Source organism: Alosa sapidissima, chromosome 23 (genome assembly GCF_018492685.1).
Source record: "Alosa sapidissima isolate fAloSap1 chromosome 23, fAloSap1.pri, whole genome shotgun sequence".
NCBI lineage: Eukaryota > Metazoa > Chordata > Actinopteri > Clupeiformes > Clupeidae > Alosa > Alosa sapidissima.
The window spans coordinates 26,357,520-26,373,181 of NC_055979.1; the positions used below are offsets into that span (position 1 = coordinate 26,357,520).

General features: G+C 42.1%; 1 protein-coding gene across 2 annotated transcripts; it reads left to right on the plus strand.

The window, feature by feature from the left end:
• Positions 1-3,757: 3,757 nt before the first annotated feature.
• ildr1a (immunoglobulin-like domain containing receptor 1a) lies at positions 3,758-13,294 on the plus strand. 2 transcript variants are annotated; one of them, XM_042080361.1, is made up of 8 exons: positions 3,758-3,984; positions 4,684-4,854; positions 6,262-6,411; positions 7,923-8,042; positions 8,432-8,578; positions 9,400-9,528; positions 9,816-10,490; positions 11,805-13,294. In XM_042080361.1, exons 1-8 carry the CDS (start codon positions 3,870-3,872, stop codon positions 11,843-11,845), a joined length of 1,548 nt encoding a protein of 515 aa, XP_041936295.1. In that variant the 5' UTR covers positions 3,758-3,869; the 3' UTR covers positions 11,846-13,294. The 2 variants fall into 2 exon arrangements, with proteins under 2 accessions (XP_041936295.1, XP_041936296.1); XM_042080362.1 differs by having other exon boundaries at positions 9,816-10,483.
• Positions 13,295-15,662: the final 2,368 nt, after the last annotated feature.

Below are 15,662 nucleotides of genomic sequence, written 5' to 3' on the forward strand. Positions count from 1 at the left end.
TTTACAGCTCTTCAAGTCACGGTAAAATGTCATTTTTGGTACATAGCTCATTTAGATACACTTAAGGGGTGGGGGCTTGTGTTTCTTTAGAGATCCGCCGTCTTGGTTTGTATAGAAATGAATATTAAGTGACACATACACGGAAAAGGGCCGAAATAGGTGACGTTCCATAGCATTTATCAGCGGTCTGCAGAAGCAACAATGGCATCGAGTGATTTTTGCAGGTTTTGCAAAAAAACATGAAAGTGAATGGTATTACCACCCACTCGATCGATTTGTTTGATAACCGAAAAAAGACGGTTAATAAGACAATAAAACAACCGTTAAAGGGAATTGGATTGACAGTCGTGAGAGAAAGGTCGCTTCTCTATTGTCATCGTTTTAAACCTACCAATAGCGCGCCAGGTGGATAAGCCAGTTTGTGATTGGTCCCGGCAAAATTGTAACGGAAGCAGCAGAGAAAGATGCACAGGTTTCCAGTTTCCGGGACGAAAAAATAAATCGCCGGCAGATCAGGCTAGGTTTACCCAGTCTAGTGCAGGGCAGCATGGAATGCAAACAGTATTTCACAGGCAGGAGAGGAGAATAGGAGGAGAGAGGAGAGGGGAGGAGAGGAGAAGGGAAGAGGAGGAGAGGAAAGGATTCCACAGGCCAATCAGGCTGCATCCTTGTGATGACTTTCCAGAGGGAAGAGAGAGTACAAAACAGGAGAAGAGGAGAGGAAAGAGCTGAAATGGAGGAGAGGAGAAGGAGAGAGGAGGAGAAGAGGGGAGGAGAGGAAAGAGCTGAAATGGAGGAGAGGAGAAGGGGAGAGAGGAGGAGAAAAGGGGAGGAGAGGAAAGGAAAAAGGTGATTTGAGAAGAGAGAGGAGAAGAGGGGGAGAGGAAGAGAGGAGAAAAGAAAAGAGGAGGGAGGAGGAGAAGAAAAGAGGAGGAAGGAGGAGGGAAGATGAGAGAGGAGGAGAGGAGAGAGAAGGAGAGAGAAGGAGAGTTCTAAAATGTAAATAGAATAGTGGATATAGCCCAAATACAGTCCTTCCCTGTATCCAGCAGTGGGGCCACAGCCAAAAGAAATGGACTCATCCTCTCCTCATCATTCTAGTCATATCAAAGTCAAAGTCAAAGTCTGCTTTATTGTCAATTTCTTCACATGCCCAGACATACAAAGAGATCAAAATTATGTTTCTCACTATCCCACGGTGAAGACAAGACAGAGCAGCAGAAGTGTTGTGTTTTCAGGAGTGTTCATATCTAATATTTGTAATGAGTTAAATCACTTACATTACTGTTTGTATTGGCTGTTATCTGCTGTAGTTTATTTCAGTTCTGTGGGGCCTAGAAGTTAGGGCCACTATGTTGCATTCTTTTTTATGTTTTATCATTGGAAAAGATAGTGACAGCCTAAATGGGAATATGCAGTTTTTTAGTTTAACTTACCTTAACAGCTTTGGAGTCATTGGAATGGTTATATGACTTTTTCTGGGTTGAATGTTGGCCATCTCGCTACCCCCTAGTGTCTGTGAGCGGAAAAGCCTTGCAACTTTGGTCTGGTGAGCCACCGGCCTCAGAGTCAGAAAGTATTGTGGTCTCCTGATGTAATGAATTGCTTTACGGCACTACACACATACACGCCAGGCACCGGCTAGAACAAGGTAGTGATGGAGTTTAACAGACATCCGTCATGGCAGAGCCGGAGACAAGAAGCAGAAAGCGAGTAAACTGTTGTCATAGGAACAGGGAAAGAGGAAACGGCAGACTGACCGATTGAGGAGTGTCGTAAAAATAATCTGAAGCTGTAGGGGGAGCTCTGTAGAGAAAACTGTGAGCAAAAAGCAAGAAAACAGCAATGAAATTGCCAAAACTGCATAGGGGTGAACAATTAGACCTCTGAAGTTTGCCTACAAAAAGTTGCCATCTTTGAGATCCGGTATCTGGCAATTTTTCCTATGGGAATAACATCCGGTATCTGGCAATTTTTCCTATGGGAATAACTCTCGCGGGGACAAAACAAGTGTAAAATGCAGACGTTTTCCTGAACACACTTTTGTCCTCTGCCTTCAAGTGGATATTGTGATCTCCGGTATACGTGAAGGCGGCACACTTTGATTTTTACCCTAGAGCTAACTTGCTAACTAACTTACAGTTTTTGCCCATTGCTTGAACACTATAGACACATGCTTAGACCAAAGTAACAAAACCTGAAGCTTTTGTTACTATACCTTAAACACAGTGTATACCTTAAACAAAAGTGCTGCTTTGCACTTCAGTTGCAATTCTGTTTGTGTGTGTGTGTGTGTGTGTGTGTGTGTGTGTGTGTGTGTGTGTGTGTGTGTGTGTGTGTGTGCGTGCTTGTGTGTGTGCGTGTGTGTGTGTATGTGTGTGCGTGTGTGTGTGCGCGTGTGTTTGTGTGTGTATGTGTGTGGTTAAGTGTGCGCGTGTGTTTGTGTGTGTATGTGTTTGTGAGTGTGTGTGTGGTGTGTGTGTGTGCGTGTGTTTCCTGAGGGGTTTTCTCAGGACTATTGGTGTGTGATCTAAACAGCCCTGGCTGCGGTGTGCAGATTGGGGCTGGGCTCAATGTGATTGGAGCCCGACATTGAGCTCAGCCCACAATGGTCACGGTTGAATACATCAGGCCTGACGAGACTTTGCACAAGTGTTTGATTCAACATAAACAAGCACTGAACACTGTTGTTATGTGAGCAGAGCAGAGTGCCTTGTTTGCTTCATTGCCTGATGGAATCGATGCAAATTTGTATGTGTTCCATTTTCTATTCAACGTTTACTTTTTACTTTCTATCTGTGAATGACTTTGGGTGGATACTCTATGCTTACTGCCTTAATACAGCAGGTTTTGTATACACATCCTTGCTGACAGGATAGGACGTCTGACTCACCCACGCACATACCTCATAACACATGCTTCATACCTCAAAGCCTGTTGCAAATAGTTTCGACCAAACATTTTGTTCAATTGCAAAACATGGGACTTGGGGTGACGGAGCCTTATCCATGGCTGCCCCTCTGAAGCTCCTTTCCGAAACACATCCCTGACTAGACTGATCTGTCCAGATTCAAATCATCTCTAAAAACTCACCTTTTCAGAGCTGCATACCTGTCATACCATCTTGATTTATGTTTGTATGTGCTTTGAGTGGCAGAGGCAGCTGCGGTAGGCTACTACTGGGATCTGGACCTGGATAACTGTGTGGCCTGGATGGCTCTGTCTCAGTAGGCTACATCTACGGCTACGAGTAGGCCTACCTGCAGGAGCATGCCCTCGCTTGGTCATCACTCCGCTCACGGTGACCCTCCTAGGCCTCGTACCTCCCAGCTCTCTGTTATAGCTCTTATTGATTCACCTTACACTTAATTCATTAATTATCTTAGAGTTATGGTGTGTATGTTGTTGTATGGTTTTTGGCCTATATGGAAATTCATTATTTTCATTGTTGATTTGATATTGTTATTGATAATGTTGAACATTATTAGCTTTATTATTAGCATTATTACATTATTATGCTTAATGTAGCCTAGGCTTTCACTTGAAACTATTCATTTGAAACTATTATTTTAACTAATAGGCCTAGTGTATAGCCTAGGCCTATAAGTCGTTTTGACAAAAGCGTCTGCCAAATAGGCCTACCATAACCATAACCAACACTCAGGCCTTCTCGCAGTGGACAAGCTGCGCTGAAACTGCAAATCAAGGTGACGTCAGTCAGCTTACCTGTTTCGGGGTGTGGTCGAAGATGCGACCAAAACCACACAGGATAACTAGTTAGAATTTGAACGAGTCGCGGTGGAGGGAAGTCAAAGAGGCGTCATTACGCAGTTTCTTTATCTATTTATCTATTTTTACCATTTCAATTCATGACTATTGGATGTTTTTCCTTCATAAGGCTATACACAGTTTTACATTTGTCGGAGACGATGGCTCGTCGAATAGGCCTACTGACACTGCTGCTTGTGGGCTTCATGCATACAGGTAGGCTAAATGTCCCTCTGTTGTTGAGGTTTGAGATTAACTTGTCTGGGCAAACTATATTGGTCAAAGTAGCCTAGGCCTACTCTAATTTAACAGAGACTGAAGCAAAATAATTATTGTAAACAACGGTAACGTTATGTCGTGTTCAGGAATTACAGATAACGATAGAGATGTCCTGTTCCCATGCTTTTAACCCCAGTATCGGTCCCAAGACGAATTTGTTTTGGCTGACGGTAACATTGTTTTCGAAGTGGCGCATGGTTTGTTTTTGGGTCAGTGCCTTTGTCTTTAGCGGACAAAATGGTTTGTATAACTTATATCCGTGTTAAGTAGTTGTTTTGGGTTTATGTTTGTGGGTCTGTTCTCGAAATCTAGACTAACATTTGGATGAGAAAGTTAAATTATAGGCTAATTTAGCCAATTAATGAGAACTAGGCCTAGGCTACTAGTGACTAATGAAAAGTCACATAAAACTTTAAATCTGCAATTTGAAATGGGCTATGTGATGGAATAAGTAAGTGCTTGCAGTGAGTGCGTCCTTTGTAGTTGAGACATAATGGTGTTGAGTTGGCCAAGTGAAACTGAGAAATGAAAGAATTTCCTGCTGCCTTTGTCTGACTTTCCTGTTCTTCTGGTTTAGCCACTGTTTTCCCCTCACCCCTCCTCTCATGTCTCCCTCTGTCTCTTTGGTTTACACAGAAGTGTCAGCCATCCAGGTGATTGTACCACAGACAGACAGAAGCACAGCTCTCTTTGCCTCGGTCATCTTGCGTTGTGACTACTCCACATCAGCCAGTCAACAGGATGTGTTGGTAACATGGCGGTTCAAGTCTTTCTGCCAGGACCCTGTGCTGGAATACTATTCTACAGGTGAAGCCTCATTGTACCTTTTACTGTCCAAAATCAGGCTTTAGGCATGGTGTGGGCCATGCAGGTTCCCTTTGTAGCTACATTGTACTTGTTTTACATATTACATGGAACTCTGAAACAACACATTTAGCCCACTTCTGTTACTTCAAGCGTACTAAAATCACCTAATGTGTGTGTGTGTGTGTGTGTGTGTGTGTGTATATCCTGCTTCTAAACATATATTTTCCTCAATATATAGAGCAAATCTTGAATACAGTTTAATTCAGACTTTACATGCATCAAAGAGCTCATGTATTACTCAGATTTTGACAGTTTTAAGTTTGAAAAATGGGCCTTTAAAGCAATGATCAGAGTTGAAACAGAAAGCCGCAGTGGATATGTGTAACACTGTTCAGAGTCCTATCCGGTTGCAAAGTCACAATTAGCCTAATATTCACAGTCTGGGTTTCATGTAGAACCTATAGTTGTAACAACTGCACTTAACAATGCTTAAAGGTTTAAAACGTATGTTGTACTGAATGTATTATTCAGTGTTTCCTTCTGGACTATGGGGGAGTTCTCACTTGAGCCTTGTTGGGTTGGGGGCAAGAACATTTTGTGTATTTTGAAGTTGAAGATTTTGAAGATACATCAGTCTAGTGCACTTTGGCCCAGTTTTTTTACACACTTTTAAAACATGTTAATGCTTAGTTTGGTATAGTGTTGCGTGCATGTCCCAGCTATCTTTAGGCCAGGTGCAGGACAAAATATACGAAGGTAAAGCAAAAGATAATGCCCGCACATCGGAGTAGCTCTCAAACTAAGAAAGGGCATCATTTCGATTTAACAGGGACTTCTTCAGGCTTCTTCGCCTCTGACCTTTCCTTTTGATATTATTTCTTTGTTTCATGCCTTTGTCATTTTAGAGTAGGGAAATACAAAATTTTACACCAAACTGTATTTGTCAAAATGCCAAAAGTCAGAAACTTTATAAGGAGGGAGAGAAACTACTAGCCTAATGGGGAAATTAATGGGGAGTCTAAGACTAAACATGGTTGATTTAGAACTGGAAGTTCTGTCCCGTTTCATAAAGAGCCAATCGCATTATTTGAAAAGGCATAACTGTATTTTGGCAAACCTGGACATTACTCACGTAATTCATGTCTGTTTGAACATCTTATGTGGATAAACAGCATTTCTCCACATTCATTTATGCTCTTTTTCACTTCAAACAACGCTGAAAGGATTAACCTGGATTCTCTGACCCTGCTTTGCTCTGGAGGTGGACTAAACAGGGGTCCAACCAGAGTTTGGAATGGCACAACCTGGGTTGCTAACGATCATGCTTATTGCAGGTCTTAGATATTGCAGGTCAAATTAATCAGTGCTGAAAACAGCATTTGACTTGAATCCCTCTTTTTGTTGTAGCATACCAGTCAGCGCTCCAGCTTGGTCAAGATCCATCTAACGACTGCCCAGATCGCCAGCGCACAGTCCGCACAGTCGTCCAGAAGAGGGGTAGCAATGAGGCCACACTGGGCTCAGATTACCGCGAGCGCAAGATCTCCATCCAGAACAGTGAGTATTATGCCATATTGTTCTTATGCATGAGTCCGTTTCCATGTTATTAATGTCTCCCAATGTACTTTACAGAGCGACGGCCTAAACTGCAATGTGTACACGTAGGTGACTCGACCAAGGGGTTGTTGCATTGCTAGTGTCACAAGGTCGGTTCGTTCGCCACTCACAGGCCTCGAACTCGCCACCTTGACACACACACCGGCATGGGAGACGAACGCTCTAACCACTGAGCTAAAAGGCCAGGCTTCCAACTCAGCGGTTAGAAGCGTTCTTAAGGTTAGGGCTGTGAGGATTTACACGGGCAACTAGCACGCTAGTTCAGTCTGCCTCCGTTACACTAGCTATGCACACAATGCTTTGCACAGTAGTTATCTAGCTACGATTTTGTCTCGTAGGAACACGGCCACGCAGTGTGTGTGTGTGCGCTTGTGTGTGTGTGTGTGTGTGCGTGAGTGTGCGTGATGAAAGTGGGAGTTTGCGCCATTTCTTTGGAAAGTCTCTTTTTTTCCCCATCTACATTGAAAACATGCCCCGGAAAGTGTCCTCTCTGTAACCAATTCATAAATTGTATTTTCAAGAAAATAACTAATTCCCAAACTATGATGCCGACTGACTGTTGAATCGCCTTGTGTTACCCGTGTGTGGCAAAAGGTGTGTCCTCCCTGTAAGAATAGCCTGCCATAAGAAACCTGTGGCCCAGTTAAAGGTTGTATCAGCGATGGCGGGGTAACGTCACTTCTGTTGACGTTCAAACAAAACAGAGAGCTAGCTGCTACTCCCTCCCCCTCCCTCCCGTACAATTGAAACTCTCCTGAACATGCATCTCGTCAGTTATTGGTTGGAACACTTTATTTTGCCTTTTGAGTGGTTGGCAAAACTTGTTGTTAGCAATTGTTTTTGTGTGCAGATCTCAGAGCCTAGGCTGCCTACAGAGACACGTTGTTTTTTACTGCTTGCTTATGGGGCGGGCAGCTAGCGGATAGCGGATCATTAGGGAAGATTAGATGAATGTGATCATTTATGTTTGGGCTTTTTTTGAGCCTACAATCGCTGATACAACCTTTAAACTGTTTGAATTTTTATGTCAGTAATACAGTAATGTCAAATACCACCCCCCCCACCCCCTTTTCATTATTTATGAAAACCCCCATTGCATTGCATTGTATATTGTCCTTACCATGCAGTACCTAATGGAATGTGTTTACCCGAGGGTTTGTCTTTTACTGCATTTCCTTACATTTGTTATGGTTATGGTGTTTTGCATAAGCTTTTGTCCAAAGCGACTTAGTCTATGAACATTACATTAGTTAAAAATAATTGTTTTTAAAAAAGTAGTCGATAATACTAATAATGTCAGTAACAATATCAGACCTCAACAATGGGGAAAAAACTGTTTTTATTTTAACAAAACCATAAACATACAAACTCTAACTCTGTAAGATAATTAATTAATTAATTAAATGTAAGGTGAACAAATGAGTGTTTAAACATCTCTTTAATTTCTGCAGAAGCTGATTTGGTCATTAACGAGGTAATGTGGTGGGACCATGGAGTCTACTTTTGCTCCGTCGATGCCGCAGGAGACACCAGTGGAGACTCGGACAAAGAGATCAAACTCATTGTTTACCGTGAGTAGCTGTATTATAAACCACCCTAAAGAAAAAAAGAACTATTGGAATATTATAGTATTTTGGGACAAAAAAGTATAGAAATACTAGATGTTATAGGGATCTTAAAGTATGTTGGGACATACTATAAAACTGTACTATAGGAACACTAATATTGTAGAAGTATTATACACTTCTGTAGAAAGATACAGTGTCAAATGTTCAGTCATGCCAATAAAGCTTTTTGAATTTGAAAAAAAAAAATAACCTGAATTTGAGAGAGAGAGGATGGGATTGGGAAATGACCACAGGTCGCATTCGAACCCGGATCCCCCTGGGTAATGGACACTGCAGCTGCTTGTGCCACATCGCCCCCTGCATGGTTGAACTTATGTTCCTTGTTGTTCCAGACTGGTTGACTGTGCTCTTCATCGTCCTTGGTGCCTTTCTCCTCATCATCCTCTTGTGCGTCTGCTGTTGCCAGTGCTGCCCGCAGCGGTGCTGCTGTTACGTACGCTGCCCGTGTTGCCCTCGGCAGTGCTGCTGTCCGGAAAAAGGTACAAACCTGATCACTCAATTCAAAAAGCGCTTTTGCACACTTCTTTTTTGGGACAGGTGCGTCGGAAAAGGTAAGGGTCACCAGTGATACTTGCTGAAGAAGTCCCGCACACTATCCATTACGCATGCAAATAACTTTATTTCACAACGTTTCGGTCAAAAGTGTGACCGAAATGTTGTTCAAGTATCAAAAACCCCATCACTAAAGACCACCTGAAAATGTAAAGCTGTGGGTTTGAGCGGAGTTCTTCAGTTTGTTATCTATCTGGCACTCGAGTAAATCACCTGCTTACCCACATATGTCATTTAACTCATTTGGAGTAGGCTACATTAAATAGGGGGTGTCTGCAAACCTACTTATGTATACATATAGCATGAACACCTATCTAATAATAACTAATAATATGAGTACAGTACTTTATGTGCCACACTAGCAACACATGTGATGAAGCATTACCAATCAAAATGACAACGGCAGATGAACGGCTCTAGTTACTAATTAAAATAAACTTATTTCTTTCAAATATAGTTTTTGAATAGATTGACCACATCTGATTAGTTAACATGCAGAGCGCGATACCACTGATTAATGAGCACGACTGTCTGTCATACAAGGCTGGCGTGAATTAAAAAAAAAACATTATGGACCATTGAATCAGAGTTGCTAGCGGCACAATTAATTTCAGCTTTTCTGATTTGCTAATTGCATTAGTGCACATTTTTGATCTTTCAGCCCTACATCTGTGTCACTGTCCATTTTGTCCGAATGACGAAACTCATTATTTTACATAACTGTCTATCTCTCACGCTTGCTCTGCAGCGGTTATGCAGCATCGGATGATGAAGGAGGCACAGAAGGCCATGTCTCCCTGGATGAATGGTGGTCAGCCTGTCTACGCGCCCATGAGCTCCCATAGCTCCTATCAGATGAACCCAATGCTTTATGCAGGTTAGAGCTTTATCCTGTAATGTTAAGCGATAGTACACCCATGGGCAGTCATACCTCCCAGTTTGTGTACAGGTAAATCAGCTGTCTCAAGCAAGCAAGCAAACAAACACAGGTGAAAACAGTCTAGTTGGCAGAGGATCTGTAAATGATCTAAAGTGCTTGGCAGAGGTGAATAGAGATGCACTATACTTGTTGTTGTTGTTGTTTAGACAGTGACAAATGTGATTGTTTATACAATCCCATAAATCTTATAAATCCTGGTGTGATTGCTCTATTTCGTTGGCTAGGCCCTAACTCTGGAAAGATGTCGATGACCCCCATGCCTCTCCCGACTCCCCAGCCTCACCACCCGCCCAGCATGCATGGAAACGGCAGCCTGGCTGCAGAGAGCGGCCGCGGCACCAATCACGTGCTGGATTACCTGGAGAGCCAGGTGCACGGTATGGATGTGGCCAGTCCCCTGCTACAGCCCCAGCTCTCTGTTGCCCCCCACCACCAAATGCCCCCGCCACCCCAGCACATGCCTAAACATGTGCCTTTCTCCGCTGGGCCTCCCAGCATGCTCTCTGCCCTGGATGATGGCCCGATGACCCGCAGACCGCCACCCAGTGGCAACCGCTGGGACTACGACGATCGTTCGCGCCCCCCCATGAGCCGCAGTTACAGCCACGAGGACATGCTGAGCGATCATGGCAGGAGAAGCAACCCCAACGAGAGGGCCGGATATCGCCCGAGGTCCCGTTCCCGTGACAATCTATTCGACATGCCCCAGAGGCAGGAAAGGCGGTATTCGCCGCCTGCTGGGCGACGACGTGGATCGTGGAGTTCCGCCAATGACGAGGATAGCAGGAGAGGAGGCGCGAGAGGAGGTCGAGGGGGACGCTCGGACAAGCCCCCGAGTTACAACGAGTACGAGCCGGGTCAGAAACCACCCAGACGCCCGGACCACTACTCGGTAAGGGGTAAGAAACGTGAAAATAAAACGCACAAAAACATGCAGTGGTAAGAAAAATGATGTGAACAGACCTCTGAAGTTCAACTACAAAAGGACCCAAAGCTGTCATCTTTGCCCATATAAGGAGATCCGGACGGTAACTGGATCTCTTTATATGGGCAAAGATGGCGGCTTTTGTGTCCATGTCATGGATAAACTTCAGAGGTCTATCGACTGGTTTCCTGCATGTGGTTGGTCATGAAATGTTATATGATCATTGTCTAAGTCACTTGACAAACATGATTTACTTTTCATTATTGTCTTGTTTTGGACACACAACACTAAAGCATTCACAGTACTGATGGGGAATTTCAGTGAACCCTTGGAATTATTAACTGATTTTTAACCTTGGCAGCAATAACCCCAATGAAACATTGTTAGTTAGCCTATAGCTCCCTTTTAGCTTTCAGAGGTTAAAATCAGACAACTGGTATAAAACCCATTATGCTAAGCTAGGCTAACGGTGTCAGAGTGGGTTATTGCACGCACAGAGAAGAGATGGCAAGGTGTGCTCTTATCTAACTCTGGGTTAGATGGCAAATAAGATAATGTCCCAAAAAGTTTCTGAGTTCTTTTAAGTGTTTTTTTGTGAGGTAGAGGAAGTACCTCCAACCAACATGCTCAAACTTGTTTTACTGATGTAACACCAGATATTCTGACCTAAATGAGCTTTTGTTGAAGCCATTCAGCTTGACGTTCACTTTCTTTTTCCAATTGACATTGGGAATGTTTGAATTATGTATTCAAAATGGAGAAAGATCTAATATAATAATGAGTGCGCCATCAGTGACAACACAACACCCTCCATAGCCTTGTCTGTATAAACATATGCAGCTCTATGTAGCCTAGGTTAACAGTTCAGAACCAGTTACACAGTCTAACACAGTGGTTCTCAAAGTGTGGGGCGGGCCCCACTAGTGGGGAAGAGACATGTCAGGTGGGGCGCAATAAACAAAAGGAAATTTTGTTTTGTTTGATCTTATCTTTAATGCCTTTCTTTTTTTGACAAGGAAGATCATAGATTCAAAACAAAGTAGCTACACACAAACATAGGAGTCATAAACAGACCGACATATGAATTAAAATGTAAAAATAGCATCTGATCCAGTGGACCGAGACAGGAAATGCAACGTGGAACCATTTTTTAAACATTATCATTTTAATGTTATTTTAAGTTAATGGGGTCAGGTGAGGCTTGACAATTCCCCACCTCCAAAGTGGGGAATGACTAAAAAATGTTTGAGAACCACTGGTCTAACAGACACTTTTCTTTGTTTTCCAGGACAAGAGTTCTCGCAGCGGTACCATAGTGATCTGATATGATCTATGACCTCCTTCACTACGATGCTCACGGAGTGAAGTTACAGACTTTCTGCCACATGCAGATCCAGTCAAACACGCTGTATCCTCACCTTGTATGAAGCTTAAGTAAACGTGCAGGGAATGTCCGCTACGGAGGACAAAATGGTCAGCTATTTGTACCTCCTTCTACTATATTGAGGCACTGTTTTTTAAACAATTTTTTATTTTTATTTGCCTAATCAGTTTGTGGTTACTGTGCACTTTGTCTTGTAACATGTTTTAGGACATGGCTGCACCTTGAGAATACCTGTAAATAACAGTTTATTTTTATTTTTATTTTTATTTTATTTAACATTTTACTGGTCGTTCTGTGACCTCAGGTTACCCATCTGATGATGATGATGATGATGACAAAGTTGATGGTGGTAATGATGATGATGATGATGATTGTTATTATTATTATTATTATTATTATTATGTTGATGATGATAACATGTTTTTTTATTTTTTCAAATGTATGATGATGAAATTTCTCTCAAACTATGTTTGGTGATGGGTTAACTAATCGGAGTCTTATTATACTGCAACAGACATACTCTTAAATACAATCATGTTGAATAGGCGTGATCTCAAAACGCCTACTTGAATGAGCTCACTGAATAAACTCATCCTGTGCTGACGAAAGAAACCAGACATAACGACTTTTAAACCCCATTTCCAAAACAGTTGGAGATGGGTGTATTTACCCATGTGAATCGTAAATGTGCATGTGAATTGATCTATCAAACTCTTATTTTTGCACAAATTTAAAATAACTGCCCAGCTCGTCTTTTAATTCAATTTAGCATTGGTTACTAGGTTTACTTGTTTTTTTTTAATGTAAATATTGTTGTACATTATTGATTTGTTTCATTGTCATTGCTTTTCACCAAGGCACCAGTCTCCCCTTAGTTTTTATGTGTGACTTGAGCTAGATGTCTCAGGAGCTTCGACATGGTACAGATAAACCCACTAAATATCTAATGGTAATTATCGGCATTGGCCCTTTGAAAGAAATACATATTGGTTAACCCCAATTTGCTCTAGTAGATCTATGTGTATGGACAATCCCACAATTTGTGTACAGAGGATTTTTTAAATCAGTTAACAGACAGAAGGTACAGATCACATCTTCCTCTGCGGCCACTACTGGGTTCACCTGGGCCAAGCTGCTGTCAGTGGTGCACGAGCTGGCCAGTTTGGAGCAGGACCAGGGGGCCCTGGGCTTTGTTGGGAGTTTGTCGCACCATCATAACAAAGCCCTAAAAAACAAATGGGTTGGTTAACTTCTGTTCAGTCAAATTCCATGCATGTGTCAGTGAGACCTTTTATATCACTGTTTTGAATGACACAATTTGTAATGTGCGATTGTAAAGCTATGTCCAATTTAAATGCCAAGCTGATCTATGCCAATAAACATATTTAAATAAATGTACTGAATCCAAAGTTACTGTTCTCTGCCATTTTCAGGAGTGGATGATCTAATGCAGTGGTTCTCAACCTTTTTTCAGTAATGTACTCCCTGTGGAATATTTTTTTCAGCCAAGTACCCCCTAACCAGTGCACAAGAATTACCGCTACGCTTCAACCACGACTCCATCGTTTGAGTTTTGACAGTGATTGACAGGTGATGATGGCGGGTGGCATGTGACAGGTTGGGTCGAACCATCCTGGTATGGGGGGGACTCTGGGTTTAAGATAATGAAATTGAATAGCCTACTGAAATATAAAATTCATTTTATGAACTTATATTTTCCTGAAATATTTATTAAATAATTGTTTTTAAAGTGTTTTTGCATGGATTCTACTTTTTAAATATATGTATATTTTAAAATCTCACGTACCCCCTGGAGTGCCTTCACATACCCCCAGGGGTACACGTACCCCCATTTGAGAACCACTGATCTAATGTGATTTTGTGAGGGATGTTCTTTGCTGATGCAGGGGTATGGCTGCTGCAGCGGTGCTTAAAGGAGAATTCTGGCAATATTTCACATAGATGTCTGTCTCTCCAGGCCACAGAGTACTGTTAATACCAGACACTGTCAAGACCAGGGAGCTAATCCTAGATTTTAGGAGCAAGCTCCCCCTCTGCAACCTCTGTGGATTAAAGGCAAGGTAGTGGACCGTGTTGACAGCTTTAGGTTCATGGACCTGCACATCTCTAACAACCTGAGCTGGTCAGCAAACATCACAGCCACCATCAAGAAGGCTCAGCAATGGCTTTACTTCATCTGGGCCCTGAAGAAAGCTGGCCTGAGTCATCAGCCTCTTGTACAGGCCCACAGAGGTCTGGTGGAGAGTGTCCTTACCAGAGGTAACACTGTAGTATGGCAACACTACAGTGAAGGAAAAGGAAGGCCCTGCAGCGCACCATCAAGACTGCACAGAGGATCACTGACACACAACTCCCCTCCATAGACACCTTGTTCACACAGTGCTGTAGGGGCTAACTGGAAGCTCTCCTCAAGGACTCACATCATCTCGCATACTCTGTTTAGATGGACAGAGTCCAAATAGCAACTGTAGGATGACATTAGAAAAATATGCAGTGATCTCTTCATTTTGATCATAACCATATGTGTATATGTGTGTGTGTGTGTGTGTGTGTGTATGTATGTATATATATATATATATATATATATACACACACATACCGGGGTGGTGGTAGTGTGGTTAAGGAGCTGGGCTAGCGTGCAGTAGCCTGAAAGTTGTCGGTTCAATTCCCGGCTTCCACCGTTGTGCCCTTGAGCAAGGCACTTAACCCCAAGTTGCTCCGGGGACAATGTGATCCCTTGTAATATAGCTGACATATGTAAGTCACTTTGGTCAAGAAGTGTCTGCTAAATGTAATGTAATGTAATGTAGAGGTGCTGGTCATATAATTACCAATAATTATAAGCAATAATTATTAATTATCAAAAAGTTGATTTATGTCAGTAATTCCATTCAAAAAGTGAAACTTGTATATTATATTCATTCATTACACACGACTGATATATTTCAAATGTTTATTTCTTTTAATTTTGATGATTATAACTAATGAAAATCCCAAATTCAGTATCTCAGAAAATTAGAATATTGTGAAAAGGTTCAATATTGAAGACACCTGTGCCACACTCTAATCAGCTAACTAACTCAAAACACCTGCAAAGGCCTTTATATTTTTATATTCCTCTTTTTAGTCAACTTTAGCAGAGGTGTTAAATTGCTGTTATATTTATTTATGTAGACCTGTGTCCTTAACACTCTTTACATACACTTTACCAATCTTGTGTTTCTATTGTTTTATATTGTGTTTTTACATTGTTCTTTCTATCGTTGTGACTGTGAGACCTGAACAAGAATTCCAATGCATGTACTTGTACCTGGGCAAACAAAGATGAACTGAACTGAACCGAACGGACACCGCTAGACAAGTCACATTGGTGGAATATCAGTCCTTCACCAGTTAGAACAATATCTGCCTCAGAGCCGTAGGCCTATATCTGATTTGCCTGTTTGGAGCCTGTTTGATCTGCCTGCAAGTTCCTGATTTTTTTTCTACTACTATTCTATACACCTTTTTAATCTCTGGGTGTTTGGCCTTATCACGTAAAAGGAATGCCACCTGTTAACCTCAGCATGTACCGTAGGTCTTTACAGTAATTCAACCCACAGGCAGAGTAGGCCTAGGCTATAACTTAGCCTAGTAGACAAGCAACCCTCCACCCAGGCATGAAATTCATAGCCAGTGTTGACTATAATTTGGTTAATGAAAGTGAAAGAGGTAGGCCTTTGATTTTCAGTTTCAATATAG